An 18,947-nucleotide genomic window follows, 5' to 3' on the forward strand; every position below is an offset into this window, starting at 1 on the left:
ATCTGTAAAGGTAGATTTGCTTTCCAATTTTTTCAGTTTGTTTTTTTTTTTGGCTGCACCCTTGGCATGCATAAGTTCCCAGGCCAGGGATCGAACCTTCACCATAGCAGTGACCTAATCCTCTGCAGTGACAATGCCAGATACTTAACCTGCTGCACCACAGGAGAACTCCAATTTTTTTTTTTTAACTAATTGCCTTGGCTATTTTTTAGTATAATGTAAACTTCAGTACAATGTAGAATAGAAGTGGCAAGAACAAATAATATATCCTTGTTCCCAATCTTAGGAAGACATGATTTAGTTTTACAATATTACATATGATACTAGCTATAGATTTTTCATAGATGACCTTTATCAGATTGAGAAAGTTCCCTTCTATTCCTATTTTTTGAGAGTTTTTAACATGAAAGAGTGCTGAATGTTGTCAAATACTTCTTTTACGTCTACCGAGATGATAATGTTTTTTGTTCTTTATTCTATTAATATGGTATATTATACTAATTGATTTTCAAATGTTAAATTGACTTTGCATTCCTGGAATGAATTCCACTTGGTTTTATATGTTACTGAATTCAGTTTACTAATCTTTTGTGAATGATTCTTGCACCTATGTTCATTGGTCTGTAATTTTGTCATTGTTTTTAAATACTCTCTTTGTTTCACTTCGATTATACTGGCCTTATACAGGATAATTTTGGAAGTGTTCCCTTCCCCCGTTTTTGAAAAAATGTGAAAACGATTTGTTTGTTTCTTCTTTAAATATTTCATAGGATTTATCAGTGAAGCCATTTAGGCCTGAGCTTTAATCATGTGATGATTTTAAACAACTAATTCAGTTTCTTTCCTTGCTATTGGTCTGTTCTGATTTTTAATTTCTTCTTGAGTTAGTCTTGGTAGTTTGAATGTTTATGGGAATTTAAAATTTCATTTAAGTTGTTTAATTTTTTGGTATAAATGCATTTATCATATTTCCTTGTGAGCCTCTTAATTTCTGTGGGATTTGATTTAATTTCTATAGTGATGTTTCCTCTTTTATTCTTGATTTTTATAATTCACGTCTTCCCTCTTTTTTCATGGTTAATCTAGTGAAAGTTTTGTCAATTTTCTTGATCTTTTCAGTGAACCAACTTTTGTTTCACTGATTTTATCTATTGTTCTGTTTTCTCTTTTATTGATTTCCTCTTTAATATTTATTAACTCCCTTCTGCTTGTTTCATATTTAACCTTTTTTAATAACTTACAGTGGAAACTTAAGTTATTAATTTGAGAACTTTTTTCTTTTTTAATACAGACATTTAAATCTGTAAACTTCCTTCTAGCATCTGCTTTAGCTATATCCCATAAATGTTATGTTATGTTTTCATGTAGTTCAAAATACCTTCTAATTTCCCTTGTGATTTCTTTTGTTAATCAAGGAATTATTCAGAAGTGTGTTGTTAGTTTCCTGATATATGAGGATCTTCTAAATTTCTTATTGTTATAGATTCTTAATTTTTCTGTTGACAGAGAATATATTTTGTATGGTTTAAATTCATTTAAATTGATTGAGATTGTTTTGTGAGCTAGCATATGAACTCTCCTAGAGAATGTTGAAAAGAATATGTACTTTATTGTCATTGGGTAAAGTATTCTACAAAGGTCAGTTACATTAGGTTGTTTTATAGTGTTATTCAGTTCTCAATATGAGCAAGTTAATATATTTTTGCTGATTTTTGTCTAGTTGTTCTATCAGTTATTGAGAGTAGAGAATTGAAGTCTCCAGGTATTTTAAATTTTCTGTTTTTTCTTTCAATTCTGTCATTTTTTGCTTCACATATTTTAGGGTTCTCTTAGTAGGTGCATGTAAATTTATAATTGTTATATTTTTTTGAGAAATTGACGTTCCTATCATTATAAAATTTCCCTCTCTGTCTCTAGTAATATTTCTTAGTAAAATGTATATTTTGTTTGATGTTAATGTTGCCATTCCACTCCTTATGGCTGTTATTTGCATGGTATATCCTTTTCATCCTTTTACTTTAACACATGTTTGTCTTTGAAATTAGAGGGTGGCTCTCATAGTAGCATATAATTGGATTTTAAAAAATTCATTCTAACAATCTCTACAATTCCTTGGAGTTTTTAATCCATTCACATTTAATAAAATTACTGATATGGTTTACCACTTTTGTTATTTTTTCTATATATTTAATGTCTCTTTTGTTCATTTGTTCCTTCTTTATTGCCTTGTTTGGTGTTGAATGAATATTTTTGTTTACCATTTATTCATTTCTTTCTAGACTATATTTTTTGTTATTTTCTTAAGGAATTGCTTTAGGAATTACAATACACATATTAACTAATCACAATCTACTTCAGATTTATACCAGTAAAATATAGAAACTTTGCTCCAATACAGTCCCATTTCCTCCTTTATCCTTTGTGCTATTTTCATATATATTACAACTCTTTATGTTATAAACCCAACAATGCAGTGTGATAAGTATTGGTTTATGCAGTCTTATGGTTGTCAAAGAATTTAAGAGAATAGAAATATCTGTATGCTTATCTATTTACCCAATTATTTACTTCCTGGTACTTTTTATTTTTTGATGTGGATTTGAATTATTGTCTGATGTCATTTCCTTTAAACCAGAAGGATTCGCTTTAGAATTTCTTCTAAGGGTCTGCAAACAATGAATTCTCTTCGTCTTTGTCTGGCAATGTCTTTGCTTTCAGTTTTGAGTGATAGTTTTCTAGATATAGAATTCTTGATTTACTGTTTTCTCAGCACTTAAATGTGTCATATGAATGACTTCTGGATATGTAATTTCTGATGTGCAGCCAATCATTAATACATTTTTCCTCTGTATGTAATAAATCATTTTACTCTTGCTGCTTTCAAGTTTTCTCTTTGCCTTTAGCTTTTAATAGTTTGACTATATGTGATAGATCTACAGGTATATCTTTTTTTTTTAGTATCGTATTAGGGTTTGGTGAGCATCTTGAATTCATTCATTAATATTTTTCATCAAATTTGGGGAATTTTAGGCCATTATTTCTTCAAATTATGTCCTGTCTTTTCTCTTTCTCTTCTTTTTTCTGATATTACCATTAGTCCTATATTGTATGTTTGATGTTGTCTGACATATCTCTGAAGCTTTACATTTTTTTTCTTTATTATTTTTCTTTTTTTTTTCTTTTTAGGTTGGATAATTTCTATCTTCAGGTTCACTTCACTGTTTTTTTATTCTTCTCTATAAAATCTGTTGAGTCCCTTTAATAAAATTTTCACTTAAGTTATTGTACATTTAAACTCCAGAATGTCTATTTGATACTATTTTATGATTCCTATCTTTTTTTTGACATTTTCTCTTTTTGAGCCTTTGTTATAATACTTTCTTTTAATTCTTTAAACATGGTTTCTTTTATTAGCCTTTGAACGTATTTCTGATTACTGCTTTGTCTTTGCTAAATCCAACATCAGAGTGTACCCAGAGACAATTTTTATTTACTGCTTTTATTCAGTTAGTGTGCTTTCCTATTTCTTGTCATGTCTCATAATTTTTGTTGTTGAAAATGGGACATTTTAGATAGTACATTGTAGTAATTCTGGATTCTGAATTTTCCCCTAAATGTGTTGTTTCTATGGGTTTTTTGGTTTGTTTAATTACTTGCCTAAATGCATTTATAAAATTTTTATTCAGCACTATGTTACTGCTGATGTTTCTGCTCAGTTTTTTTTTAAATTATTATTCTCATTTTTGAGCCTGAATTCATAAGGATCACCTTGTATTTTCATAGATTAATGGCCAGTCAATGCATGGTTATACTCTGTGCTTAAACATCTCAAAACAGTAAAGCTTCCATCCTCTGGCAATAGATCTGTGTGTGTTGGGGAGTATATTTAAAGTTCAGGTAATTTTAAAACATGTATGCCCTGGATTTGTTTACCTATAGACTCTCTTGTCTTGCCTCTGCATGTGTACACAGGCTTACAGTCAGCCAATGATGTGTGGATAACCAGAGCGCTCTCCAATTTTTTCTATTCAGGCACAGGGAGATCTTATGAAGGCCCTGTTTGGTGGTCTTACTTTTCAAACCTTCCTGTTAAATTTCTGACTGATCTGCCTGTCTGCTGCTTACTTCAACCATGATTGCATCCTGAGACTGAGTTGGTGGTCTTCCCTTGTTTGTTTGCACTTAGATGGCTACCGTTACTCACAGTGCTGCTGGTTTTATAGTTTATCATGCTCTGCTCCAAATCAGGTCAGCTCCCTCTGGCAGTGAACACAATGATTTTATCACCTTTTCCCACCTTGGTAGAACTACCTTATGGACTGAGCTAGAGGTGGAGGTGGAAAAAGACTAGGCAAAAATGCCGCACTGACTCCCACTATTCATAACTGAAGTTCAGTATCTTTTGATGAATAACCACTTGTCTGTGTAGTGTGTGCCTATTGTTGGTTTTCAGAGCCCCGAATGGGTTGGTTTTTACAATTGTGTCTAGTTTTATCATTGCTTTTGCGGGGCAAGGAACTGCTAAACTACTCACTGCACCATACTAGAAGTCCCACTTCTGAACTGGTCATTTTTAATAGCTCCTTAGCTGATTTTGATGTGAAGCCAAGGTTGAGAGTCACTGTGATGGGGGGTGAGGGATAATTACAGGAGGATGAATTGTGATTTTACTTCATTCAGAAAATTATTGAACAATATCAGGCACTGGACACAGTGCTGAGGATTCAAAGGTAACTTGGGCCCTCCTCTCCTTGGGTGGTCATTGGCAGTGGGAAGATAGAGAGGGAAACTGATAATGTAGTATAACCCTGAGCCTGTAGGGATGGGTAACGCTGGGTTTGGTAGCAGTGTCAGCAAAAGCCCATCCTTTTTTTCCTAGAACATGTAAATAGATTGTCACAATTTTTTCAGAAAGTAATATAGCCATTAAGAAGATCCATACTTAACATAACTATGAATAAATTTACTCATCCTGGGGAAGTAGGACAATTTCCCCAAACTATGTAATGATTATAAGCATAATTTAAAAAAAACTAGCATTTTATTTTGTTTTGTTTTTTGTCTTTTTATGCTGCACCTGTGGCATATGGAGGTTCCCCAGCTAGGGGTCAAATCGGAGCCACAGCTGCCAGCCTACACCACAGCCATAGAAACACCAGATCCAAGCCTCATCTGCCACATACACCACAGCTCATGGCAATGCCAGATCTTTAACCCACTGAGCAAGGCCAGGGATTGAACCCGCAACCTCATGGTTACTAGTTAGATTCGTTTCCACTGCACCACAATGGGAATTCCCCCAAACTAGCATTTTAATTCATGTAAAGTTTAATGAGTTTTTTAATTGGACTGTGATGATTTTGTAACTTCAATTTGTGTGAATGAATTCAGGAATGCCAAGTCAAGATCAGAGTCACTATGGGCAGTGTGACATGGTGCTGGGGTGCCAAAGTGGGTGAAGGAAAGCCATGGAAATGTAGGAAGAGGTATGAGCACCTCTGTATTTAAAAAAAAATCAAATTTGGGCCTTAAATCTTTTCTATTGATTATTTCATAAAGTGAGAATATTTATACAGCAGCCTATGCATAGAATTTATAAATAAACAGACACATATAGGTGGCATGCCCCAATACTTTTGGATCAAGAAGACTCAGTCACAGAAGTTGGGAACCACTGGGATGGTGGAAAGAACACTAACCTAGATGGGCACTAGACCTGGTTCACCTGCCAATCTGCTGTGTGAACCTGGGCAAGTTACAAAGACACGCTAGGCCTTCTGCATCTGTAAAATGAGGAGCGTGGTAGAAATATTCCTGGGATCTCTTCCAGTTATGTGATTCTATAAGTGGTTTTGTTCTTGCTTTTCTTGTTAAGAATAATTATGATGTTGTAAGAGCAGAAGGTTATGTTGTTGTTGTTGCTGAGTATTTGAATTGGATGGAAGTGCTGGAATTTTTCCAGAGAGAGATTTCTATACCTGGGCTACATTCCTTCTCTGTGGGTGGGGCTGGGTGTAGGTGCGATGATGTCATACACATCATACATATATATTTTGTGTTTTTAGGGCCACACCTGCGGCATACGGAGGTTCCCAGGCTAGGGGTCTAATTGGAGCTATAGCCGCTGGCCTACACCACAGCCACAGCAACACAGGATCCAAACCGCATCTGCGACCTACACCACAGTTCACAGCAACCCCAGATCCTTAACCCACTGAGCAAGGCCAGGGATCGAACCTGCAACCTCATGGTTCCTAGTTGAATTCGCTAACCACTGAGCCATGACGGGAACTCCCACGCACCATATTTTTTTTAAATTCTGCTAACTTTAAACATATTAGCTGATAATATACCACAGTTTGTAGCAGAGTACAGACAGATGTACCTAGACAGTTACAGACACGTGGGTACATGCATGCACACATAAATCAGTCCTTACCCATAGCTTAATTTCATTGCCATCATAAATTGAAATTCATAAAGATTCAAAATTTAAGACTTAAAGAACATTAAAAAATAGTTTTAATAGTTAAAAGACCCACATTGATCCATATGTATCAAGATAAGGGTCCACTCAGAAACTGACTTATAAGACAGAGAAATTATTTTCAAAATTTGGATACTGCTAAAAGACCAAGAGGTTAGCAAGCCTTTGTTTAGCCCTTTGATGTATGTTCAAAGAAATTTAAATTGAAAAAAAAAAAAAAGGAAATTTACCCAGCCCAGAGCAGTGGGTTAAGGATCTGGCTTTGTCACAGCTGTGGTGTAGGTCATAGCTGCAGCTCAGATGCAACCACTAGCCAAGGAGCATCCGTATGCTGTGGGTGTGGCTGAAAGAGAGCAAAATTTAAATTTTACATATTCCATTGAATTCCTCTAAAAAATTCACCTTTAAAATTTGATAGAGTAAAATGTTAGATTTCAGTGTTCATGGGTCATAAAATAGGCTATTGATGGCTTTTCTTCAAATAATTAGTTACGCTGATTATTGCATAGTCATTTAATTAAAACTTTGTGTTTCTCTGATCTTAGTCTTGTTTGTTAGCATCAATAAATGACTTAGCATTACTAAATAGTATGCTGGCATAAACTAATCCTTTACACATTCTTTTAGTTAGGATTCAAAAGCTTAAAGAACTTTAGATAGTATAACAAAGATTTAATAGTTTCTAAATACTTTGTATCTTCTAAATAATACATAAAATCATAATGCTTTTTATGAAGTCTTTTATTCCAAATGAAATATGACGTGAAAACTGATATTAGTCCCATGAATCTTTACCATAAATTTCAGCTATTAAAAATCATCTGCTTTAATTTAACTGTGAGAATGGAATAATAACAGTCTGATACATTCTATGTAATAAATGCATAATTTTAAAGATTTATCTTAAAAAGAGAATGACAGGAAAAAAGAACAGCAATACAACAGAAGAATGACAAACAGTAGCTATTTTGATATAAATTTGAAAATATGAGCTCATGAGAATATGACTCATGACAGTAGAATGAAAGTAAAAATAACAAAAACAGAAAAACAGGAGAAAAATAGAAATGCAAATGTTCTACAAATGGAAAAAAAATGAAACAAACTCTGTAATTAATTTTATTTTGTATAGTAATGGAATTAAAGGGGTGAAGGAAAATACCACTTTAAACTTAGACCTGTATTAGCACAGCATGTACTTTGCAACCTGCTAGGGGACAGAATACAGTCATTTTCCTGCTGCCTGGGACAGCCAGCCAGGAACAAATTTCACCAAGCCTTCCAATTGGTAACCAATCCACAAGTTGAATTCAAGGTTCTAACCTTTAGTGTTAATTCTGATCGTAGAATATGAGCTAGACATTCACCCTGGGGGAGGGTTTGTGGGAAAGGAAGAGGTTTGCCATATCCATGCTACCACACCACTCCAGGGATTGAAGGCAGTAGCCCACCCTGTACTCCCAGGCCCAGAAGCCCTGCACTCCCATGTTTCCTAGAAGCCCTATGGTTCTGTGCTACTTGCATAGCAGAGGAGAGGTTTATTTGCATTGTTATCTATCCGTTGTGTACCATGTGTATGTTTGGGCTGCCTTCTCCTTTTGATTTAGGTAATCTTTTGCTTTTCCTAATGCTTTTTGAAGACTGGAAACTGATCAAGTGTTGGATACTTTTTCTGTTTTAACTGGGCAGCTTGCTTTTTCCATGCCACACTGTTCACATACTTCACTTTTTCTTCAACTTTTCTCTGCACCAGAGTCTTTTTCATATTAACTTTTTATTTTAGAATCAGTTCAAATCTAGAAAAAAATTACAAGGCAAGTAACAGAGGTTTCCCGTGTAGCTCTCTATTGTGAAGAGTTTTCATTACAATGTAGATGAAGGGCTTTTAACCTGAGTCCACGGGTTGACTTCAGAGAGTCCACGAACTCCTGAAATGTATGCCAGATTCTCTACATTTGAGTGAAAATGCATCTCATTTCATTCAAGAACTGTATAGGTTAAGATTGTACTTTTAATTTTATCCATAGTATTCTCTAGTTGCAGTCTCTGCTCTCATGTTTTCCTCTCTGCTAACACATTTTTTTGGTTTATTAGAACACTAGCTACCTCTAAGTGTACATTTGCACCAGTGTGCATGGGTGGATTTTTACGTACAGCAAAACCAACAAAGGGTTCTTTATCACACCCTGAACTTTTCTGAGTCACTCAGCCCTATGGTCACTCAACACTGTGTTCACATAAAATATGTTAACTCTATTGTTTGATGAGCTCAGTGTTCTTTCAAAGAGTCTGTCTGCAGTACATAAAGGCCTCAAAGTTGAACCTAGCAGCCCTGAATCAGAATCGTCCAGGCTCCCTATCCAGAAAATTTGCTTTTCTATCAATCCCCTGAAAGGATTTGGATGTACAATGTATCTAGACCATTTATATAGACTGCCTAAATTTCCAACATTTAACAGCAAAGTGTATTTGGAATTAAGTAGGAAAAAGCCACAAAATTACTGTAGACCTGTTTTTCTCTTGTGTCTAGATAGAGTGCATTGTGTGAGGTCTTTCTCACTCTACTTTAGTTCTAAAGATAAAAGGTAATTTTATCATTAGCCATCTAGGATTCTGTGAAATGTCCCCAGACTTAAAACTTCCTTTTATAAGTCCTTTTAAAATGATTAACTATGGAGTTCCCATCGTGGCGCAGTGGTTAACGAATCCGACTAGGAACCACGAGCTTGCGGGTTCATCCCAGGCCCTGCTCAGTGGGTTAAGGATCTGGCGTTGCCTTGAGCTGTGGTATAGGTCGCAGAGGCGGCTCGGATCCCACGTTGCTGTGGCTCTGGCATTAGGCCGGCAGCTACAGCTCCAATTGGACCCCAAGCCCGGGAATCTCCGTATGCCATGGGAGCGGCCCAAGAAATGGCAAAAAGACAAAAAAAAAAAAAAAAAAAAAAAAAAAAAAAAAAAAAGATTAACTAATATTTGGTGTTTTATTTTTTTTTTTCAGACGTACAGATTCCAGTTTGATGTTAGAAGATTATTCATCCAAGTTGAGCCCTCAAATAAAAAGAGCCAGGAAGGGCCTTCTCTCTGGAGAAGAGAAAGAAAATCTTCCAAGTGACTATATGGTGCCCATTTTCTCAGGACGGTAGGTATAGATTCTCTTATAATATTCCCTAATAATCTGGCTCTGATTATTAGAAAGTGGAGAGTAAATGCTGTCAGGTAATAATAATAGCAGCTGTCATTTATTGAGCTCTTACAATGTACTGGTTGAGAAAGGTCTGAGGAGCCTTGCAACCATCCACTAAGGGAGATGTATTCATTGTAAAATTTTTTGCCGTCACATAGGATGGTTATATGATGAGAGAGAATGATTAGAAACGTAATTCTAATCATGTAACTAGTTGAAATCAGAACCAGAATATTGGATGCTAGTGATTGGACCCTATATATAGTCACTGTAGATAGAGTAGAAAGAAAGGTTAAAACTATAAAATGGGTGGAATAAAGAAAAAAAGTCAAATGATATGTTTACCTAGACTGGATGCCAGGGTGGTTTTCATTATTATTCATTAGGAAGAAGAAAAAAAATCTTAGATAACAGAGACTAAGTCGGGAGTTCCCGTGGTGGCGCAGTGGTTAACGAATCCGACTTTGAACCATGAGGTTGCGGGTTCGATCCCTGCTCTTGCTCAGTGGGTTAACGATCCGGCGTTGCCGTGAGCTGTGGTGTAGATCGCAGACGCGGCTCAGATCCTGCGTTGCTGTGGCTCTGGCGTAGGCCGGTGGCTACAGCTCTGATTTGACCCCTAGCCTGGGACCTCCATATATGCCGTGAGAGCGGCCCAAGAAATGGCAAAAAGACAAAAATAAATAAATAAATAAATAAATAAATAAACTTAATTATAAAAAAAAAAACCAGAGACTAAGTAAAAGAATTACAACATAAATTGAATGTTTGGCTTATGTTTATTAAATATAAAATAAATTTCTATTTATTTTGAGGCAGACTTTAAACAAAATAATCACTAAATCACAAGTCTGTACAATGCCAAAGTTTTGGTTATAATAAAAACGTTTTTTGAATGATAATGTATACAAAGAACTCTTGAAAGGAAACTTGTCTAAGACACCATAAGGGTTTAACAGGAACTTTCTGAGCCTTCCCTGTTTGTTTTTCTTTGAATGGAGAATTATTCACGTAGCTAAGGTGATATTCAAAATGAGGTCATCCTTTCCAGGCAAGTGCTATCAGGAAAATCAGCAGGCAATAATTCGGTTGTGATTTTGGGTGACCTGTTTCTGGTTCCCTGTGTCTCTTCTTCCCACTGCTTTCTTGATGGTTCCTTTCTGAACTGTTTCAGAGGCTAATGTCATAATTTCTCTGAATCCACTTAGGAAGGTAAGGGAACAATAATCTGTTTTTTGTTTTTTATTTTATATTTGTTATTATTATTTTAATTAATTAATTAATTTATTTATTGTCATGATGTATAGCACCTGGATGTGGGATCTTAGTTCCCAGACCAAGGATTGCACCCTGGCCACAGCAGTGAAAGCACCAAGTCCTAATCCCTAGACCACCAGGGAACTCCCCTTTGATATATTTTTATATCTGATTTTTTACAGTGAACTTGCCCTTTCCTCACGAAATCATCTCATGTCCTCCAGCCCAGTATCAAGAAATGATAATTTACAATATAAACAGTGATAAAATGTGAATAAAAATTTACCTTCTAGGGTAAAATTGTCACTGTATACAGAGACATGATACTATATATAGAAAACCCTGAGGACTCAACCCCAAAACTGAACTGAGCAACGAATTCAGCAAAGTAGCAGGATACAAGATTAACATTCAGAAATTAGTCTCATTTCTAATTGTATACTAACAATGAAATATTAGAAAAGGAATATAAAAATATAATACCTTTTAAAGTTGTGCCCCCGAATAAACCTGACCGAGGAGGTGAAAGACTTAAATGCTGAGAAGTATAAAACACTAATCAAGGAAATTAAAGAGAATTCAAAGAAATGGAAAGATATTCCATGCTCCTGGGTCAGAAAAATAATATTGTAAAAATGGCCATACTACCCAAAGCAATCTACAAATTCAATGCAATCCCTATCAAATTACCCATGACATTTTTCACAGAACTAGAACAAACAATCCAAAAAAAAATTTAAGTTGATTTTTTTAAAATTTAAACAGTCCAAAATTTTATATGGAACCACAAAAGACCCAGAATTGCCAAAGCAATCCTGAAGAACAAAAACCAAGCAGGAGGCATAACTCTCCCAGACTTCAGGCAATATTACAAAGCCACAGTCATCAACACAGTGTGGTACTAGTACCAAAACAGACATATAGACCAATGGAACAGAATAGAGAACCCAGAAATAAACCCAGACACCTATGGTCAATTAATCTTCAACAAAGGAGGCAAGAATATAAAATGGGAAAAAGAGTCTTTTCAGCAAATGCTGCTGGGAAACCTGGACAGCTGCATGTAAATCAATGAAACTGGAACACATCCTCACACCAAAAATAAACTCAAAATGGCTTAAAGACTTGTATGTAAGGCAAGACACCGTCAAACTCCTAGAAGAGAACATAGGCACAATGTTCTCTGACATTATCCTTATAAATGTTTTCTCAAGTCAGTCTCCCAAAGCAATAAAAGCAATAAATAATCCAATGGGACCTAATCAAACTGACAAGCTTTTACACAGCAAAGGAAACCACAAAAAAAACAGAAATAAAAGCAAAAATAAACCAATGGGACCTAATCAAATAAACAAGAAATAAAAGCAAAAATAAACCAATGGGACCTAATCAAACTGACAAGCTTTTACACAGCAAAGGAAACCATAAAAAAAATCAAAGACAACTTACAGAATGGGAGGAAATGGTTTCAAATGATGCAACTGACAAGGGCTTAATCCCTAAAATATACAAACAACTTATACAACTCAATAGCAAAAAAGCCAACAACCCAATGGAAAAATGGGCAAAAGACCTGAATAGACATTTCTCCAAAGAAGATATACAGATGGCCAATAGCACATGAAAAAATGCTCAACATCACTCATAGAGAAATGCAAATCAAAATTACTATGCAGCTCCACCTTGCACCAGTCAGAATGGCAATTGTTAATAAGTCCACAAATAACAAATGCTGCAGTGGGTATGGAGAAAAGGGAACCCTGTTCCCTTTGGTGGGAATGTAAATTGGTACAACCACTATGGAAATCAGTGTGGAGGTACCTCAGAAAACTAAATATAGAACTACCATATGATCCAGCAATCCCACTCCTGGGCATATATCCAGACAAAACTTTCCTTGAAAAAGACATGTACACCCGTGTGTTCACTATAGCGCTAATCACAATAGCCAAGACATGGAAACAACCTAAATGTCCATCAACAAATGAATGGATTAAGAAGATGTGGTATATATACAATGTAATACTACTCAGCCATAAAAAAGAACAAAGTAATGTCATCTGCAGCAACATGGATGGAACTAGAGACTCTCACACTGAGTGAATTAAGTTAGAAAGAGAAAGACAAATACCATATTATATCACTTATACTGGAATCTAATATATGGCACAAATGAACCTTTCCACAGAAAAGAAACTCATGGTCTTGGAGAACAGACTTGTGGTTGCCAAGGGAGAGGGGAAGTGAGTGGGATTGACTGGGAATTTGGAGTTAAGAGATGCAAACTCTTGCCTTTGGAATGGATAAGCAATGAGATCCTGCTGTATAGCACTGGGAGCTATATCTAGTCACTTATGATGGAGCATGATAATGTGAGAAAAAGAATGTATATATGTATGTGTGACTGGGTCACCTTGGTGTACAGTAGAAAATTGATATAGCACTGTAAACTAGCTATGATGGAAAAAGTAAAAATCACTTTAAAAAATTTACCTTCTAGGTTTTATTTCTGACTATCATTTATTTTTCTTCCTTGTTACTGCTGCACCTGCTGCATACAAAAATTCCCAGGCTAGGGGCCGAATCAGAGCTGCAGCTACCAGCCTATACCACAGCCATGGCAACACCAGATCCAAGCCATGTCTGCAACCTATGCTGCAGCTTGTGGCAATGCTAGATCCTTAACCCACGATTGAGGCCATGGACTGATCTCACATTCTCATGGACGCTATGTGGGGTTCTTAATTTGCCAAGCAACAACGGGAACTCCTCCTTCATTTTTTATGTGGAGCCATCTCCTATAGTCCATTACTATGAAAATAATACACTTCATAATGGTGTTGACAGTATTAACAATCTACGAGGATGAGGAAGAGATGAACATTTGTTGAGTACCTATGGTTTACCAGGAATCTTTCTAGGTGCATTGTATAATCTATCTTGCTAAATCCTCCGTATAGCCCTAGAGAGGTATTACTATCAATTTTTGGACAAGAAAATCAAGGCTCAGGGACTTGCTGAAAGTCACATGGTCTGTAGTGGAAGAGCTGAGAGTCCCCCTAGGGATTAGCAAATGCAATTATAGTATGCTTCTGGAAAACTCGGTTTCTTCTGGATGGTGCTTGGAAATTTCACTTTTTACAGTCTGATAATAGAGTTCACTTTGTGTCAGCAACAGATTTTAAGTTGAAATCATCAGAGATAGAGTATTGGGAAGGCTTTAAATTCATTTTAAATTTGCAGTAATGTGTTTTTTGTCAGCAGGTTAGTGTCATATTCTTACTCTTGTACCCAGATAATAGCAGGGCTGTCAATGACTGTCCCAGGTCAGAAATATTCTTTTAAGTGTCCTTGAGCTCTCTTGTGACATAATTACAGTTTGTTTGTTTGTTTTCAAAGTTTAGCTTATTGGCAAATGGAAAAGGCTAGGAAGCAGTGACTCCATTCTGCCCTCTTAGAGCTATGTCTACACGTCCACGATTAGAGGGAATATGAGTTTAAACTTCTCTCACGCAGAGTGGTCTCAACTTGGGACCAGATTAGCATTGAAAATAATCTGTTACTATATACATTGAATCACGTTACAAACCTCATTTCAAATCTCTATATTGTATATGAACCTCTATAGAGAATTCCAAGCGATTCTCAGGACGTTTGTATGGTATTCACTTATTAATTTGTTCCCTTCCTATCTCATTCAAAAAAATAGAGGTAATTATGTTAGGACACTAAGCTAAAAGTCTTCCATTTTCCTTTTCTACCCCTAAATTATAGCATATAACTTCCTTGATGGAGGCTACTTATTAATATTTGGAGAGATAGAGAGAAGGAAAAAATGAAAACTTAAAGTTTAGTAAAACACAAAGTAGACTAATCTTATCTACCAGATAGTTTGTTAGTATTCCATGAGAAATTCCAAACTTGGGCAAATGTTGAGTCCTACTCCTCAGCAAAATATATAGATTCAGGTACCAGGAACTTGTGAACACAATGGCAGTGTTTGCTTAAATTTTGAAGTGATTCCTATAAGAAAAACAAATGCACAAATATGCCTTAAGAGGTCTCAGGAGACTCAATTTCAAGACAATCTTCAATATAATCAATATACTCCTCACTGAAACATCTAATTGAATTGACAGCAAATGTATTGAAGGGGCTTTAAAATAATCCAAATATTTTATTTTTATTTTTACGACTGCACCTGCAGCATATGGAAGTTCCTGCGCCAGGGGCTGAATCAGAGCTGCAGCTGAGGCCTACACCACAGCCACAGCAACACTGGATCCAAGCCACATCTGCAACCTATGCTGCAGCTTGTGGCAACACTGGATCCTGAACCCACTGAGCAAGGCCCACATCCTCACAGAGACAACGTCATGTCCTTAGCCCACTGAGCCATAATAGGAACTCCTAATAATCTAAATTTTTTGTTTGTCTGTTTTTTAGGGTTGTACCCGTGCCATATGGAAGTTCCCAGGCTAGGGGTCGAACTGGAGCTGTAGCCGCTGGCCTACACCACAGCCACAGCAATGTGGGATCCAAGCTGAGTCTGTGAACTACACCACAGTTCATAGCAACACCAGATCCTCAACCCACTGAGTAAGACCAGGGATCAAACCCACATCCTCATGGATACTACTCGGGTTCATAACCGCTGAGCCATGACCGGAGCTCCATAATCCAAATATTTTAAACAATATTACTAAATCACAGCACAAATCCTATCATAAATTATTACATTAGGCACAGCACTTTTGGTTGTAACCACTTACTTGCCATCATCATCATCAATTATGAATAAAAACAAGTCACTTTTGTAAGCATCAACACCTTAATTGTGAATTTTATCATTTCTTTACATCGGGGCTATATGCAAGCACAAATGAAGATTGTTATATTAAATACACACATGCACACTCACACACAACCTTTATTGTTGTGGAAAGGAAACCCAGTAGGCATAATGATGTCACATAAATTTAGGTCTTATTTATGTGTGCAGCTGCGCTGGGCAACACATTACACCATATGAGTTACAGAATCCAGATCAAGCATATGGTCATAAATGAGGATCACAGCCACACAACTGTTGGTCGTTTTACAATATGATCTTTCCTGGAAGGATATCATAACTTAATCTTTTATTACAGACTAAATCATATTTAAACACACTAAGGAAACCAAAGAAATGACCTTTGGCAAGTTATCTAACTTCTCTGTGTGTTGTTACCATTTATCTAAAGTAGAAGGATAATGAGAATGTGTGTAAAAAGCACTTGGCAAAGCACTGAGGTCATGATAGGATTTATTATTGTAGTTATTATTTGTTAAGGTGACAGTCACTTCCATACTTGAAGAGTTAAATCCTATTTACCACATTTTTCTACATCAGGTTTTCTTTGGGCATGGTGCCTGATGTGTAAGGTCTGGAACTTTGAACTTGGTAAAACTGGGCAATCTTATCATGGCCATCCCACAATACCAATATTTTGCTGTTGTTATATTTCAGCCAAGTGCATGTCAGTGGGATTACAGACACAGAAGAAGAAAGAATTAAAGAAGCTGCTGCTTATATAGCTAAGAGGAAACTCCTTGCTAGTGAAGAAGGAATCACAGCAGCCAAACAGTCCACAGTATCCAAACAGTCTACATCCACACTTCACCAAGAGGAAGCTTTTGAGAAGAAGTCAAGGAAAGTTGCAATTCGAGAAAAGGCGGAACACCTGGAGCTGAGAAAAACAGTAAGAAAAGACTTTTTTTTTAATTTTTATTTTTTGTTTTTTTAGAGCTGCGCCTGTGGCATATGGAGATTCCCAGGCTAGTGGTTGAATTGGAGCTATAGCCCCTGGCCTACACCAGAGCCACAGCCAACACAGGATCCCAGCCATGACTGCACAGCTTACAGCAATGCCGGATGATTAACCCACTGAGCAAGTCCAGGGATCAAACCTGTGTCCTCATGGATGCCAGTCAGATTCATTTCCAATGAGCCACAATGGGAACTCCAGAAAAGACAATTTAATATAATTTACAAAGTAGAAATGTATGTAACATTGTGTGTGTATGTGTGTTGATGTAGATTAGTTTGTTTTGTTTTGTTTTTCACAACTACAGCTGTACCATATGGAAGTTCCCAGGCCAGGGGTTGAATTGAAGCTGCAGCTGGCCACAGCCTCAGCAACACCAATCTGAACCCCATGGGCAACCTATGCCACAGCTTGAGGCAACGCCAGATAACCCACTGAGAGAGGCCAGAGATGGAACCCACATCCTCATGGACACTATGTCAGGTTCTTAACCTGATGCACCACAATGCAAACTCCAAGATTAGTTAGTTTCAAATGAAGAAATATGTGGTCTTGTGGAGAAACAAAACTAAAGGGAAAAGACATCAAAATGTATAGGTCAAAGAAAGACAAACTTAATAGTTCTAAATTCTGTGAAATTTTAGGTTCTACAGAAATTAAAGTTCTTGAAGAACCTTAAGACAACCACCTTCGGGAAGCAAAATATGTTGTCAGGTTTGAATGTTAAATATTAAGTGATATGTACATTTTTTAAAGGGCTGAGGAGAATGCATTTGATCTGATTATAGAAGTAAGGGTCCAAATGGAAAAAAGATCATATCGATTTTTACATTTCATTTTTGTAGCACACATTACTTTGATTTCATAATATGTTGATTTTTTTTCAGTTAGAAGAAACTGAGGCATATCATCGAAAGTTGAATGAAGATAATCTTCTCCATGCTCCTGAATTTGTCATTAAACCTCGTTCCCACACTGTTTGGGAGAAAGAAAATGTAAAACTACACTGCTCTGTAGCTGGCTGGCCAGAACCTCGTGTCACATGGTATGCTATTTTTGCGAAAACTTCTCAGAGAATCCATTACTCAAAGTGTGGCATTATGAGTAGGTAAAAGTCAATGAAAGCATTTATAAGTTTGTGTAGGTTTTTTTGTTTTGTTTTGTTTCGTTTTGTTTTTTTTGGGGGGGGGTTGCACCTATAGCATAAGGAAGTTCCCAGGCTAGGGGTCGAATGGGAGCTACAGCTGCTGGCCTATACCACAGCCACAGCAACGTGGGATTGGAGCCATGTCTGCAACCTACACCACAGCTCATGGCAAGGCGAGAGAGATCCTTAACCCACTGAGCGAGGCCAAGGGTAGAACCCGCATCCTCATGGATACTAGTCAGATTGGTTTCTGCTGCGCCATGATGGGAACTCCTGTACAGATTTTTTAAATAGTGAAGAAAGTACACTGGGAATACTTTATGTATGAAATGAAAGATAAGTCTTGTATCCATTCTGATTTACTGTGACCCTTTATAATCCTATTATACAAATGGGTCTTTATCTTACATAAAGTGTTAAAACTTAGTCTGAATATTTAGTTGTTATCATCTTGTGATCAGAAACTATACCACCTTTTAAAAAGTCATTAAAACCCAGAGAACTCCAACTCACCTTCTCCTGTGAGCTGAGATCTTAATCCTAAACCAGAAAGCCAGAAAGAGGGGATTGGATGGGAGCTGTTATGAATATGGGGCCTGAAGAAGTTTTCGTTCCATAAAAAGTAGGCACACGTTCTCTCCTTCCATTATATATCCTATTGCAATGGTCAATGATTTTGTCATCTGTAAACTCAGAACTTTCCTGTCATATGTCATGAATGCCTGCCACAGGGGAGCAGAAGTCTGAAGGGTATTGTGAACCAGTTAAAAAAGGTGTTTTCTGACTTATTCTCTGACAGGGGTATTTTGCATGCTGTGTTTTTATCCTCCCGAGTGTGGTTTATGCACCCTCTGTCAGAGTATAAGCACTACACAGAGTGGCATTGTCACCCCCAGAGCTCCTGTCTCTTCCTCTCTCCAATTATTTCTAATGTTCGGATATCAGGGTAGCATAATGGTGGTGGCTGACAAGATAAACCATTACCTAAAGTTATCTTAAGGAGCAGGTGGTGACATAAAAAAAAAAATCACCTGTGATATCAACCTGCCTGTGAAAATGGTGCAT

At 36.6% G+C, this 18,947-nt stretch overlaps 1 protein-coding gene across 2 annotated transcripts in view; it reads left to right on the top strand.

Moving 5' to 3' along the window:
• Window positions 1-18,947, top strand: part of MYOM1 (myomesin 1) — a 141,888-nt gene that overhangs the window by 16,962 nt on the left and 105,979 nt on the right. For both annotated transcript variants that reach the window (XM_005665300.3, XM_003127844.5), the window contains exons 3-5: window positions 9,486-9,626; window positions 16,438-16,669; window positions 17,623-17,780. In XM_005665300.3, coding sequence (XP_005665357.1) covers window positions 9,486-9,626; window positions 16,438-16,669; window positions 17,623-17,780 — 531 coding nt within the window. The remainder of the gene's footprint in view (window positions 1-9,485; window positions 9,627-16,437; window positions 16,670-17,622; window positions 17,781-18,947) is intronic.

The sequence above is a fragment of the Sus scrofa genome, chromosome 6 (genome assembly GCF_000003025.6).
Source record: "Sus scrofa isolate TJ Tabasco breed Duroc chromosome 6, Sscrofa11.1, whole genome shotgun sequence".
Taxonomy (NCBI): domain Eukaryota; kingdom Metazoa; phylum Chordata; class Mammalia; order Artiodactyla; family Suidae; genus Sus; species Sus scrofa.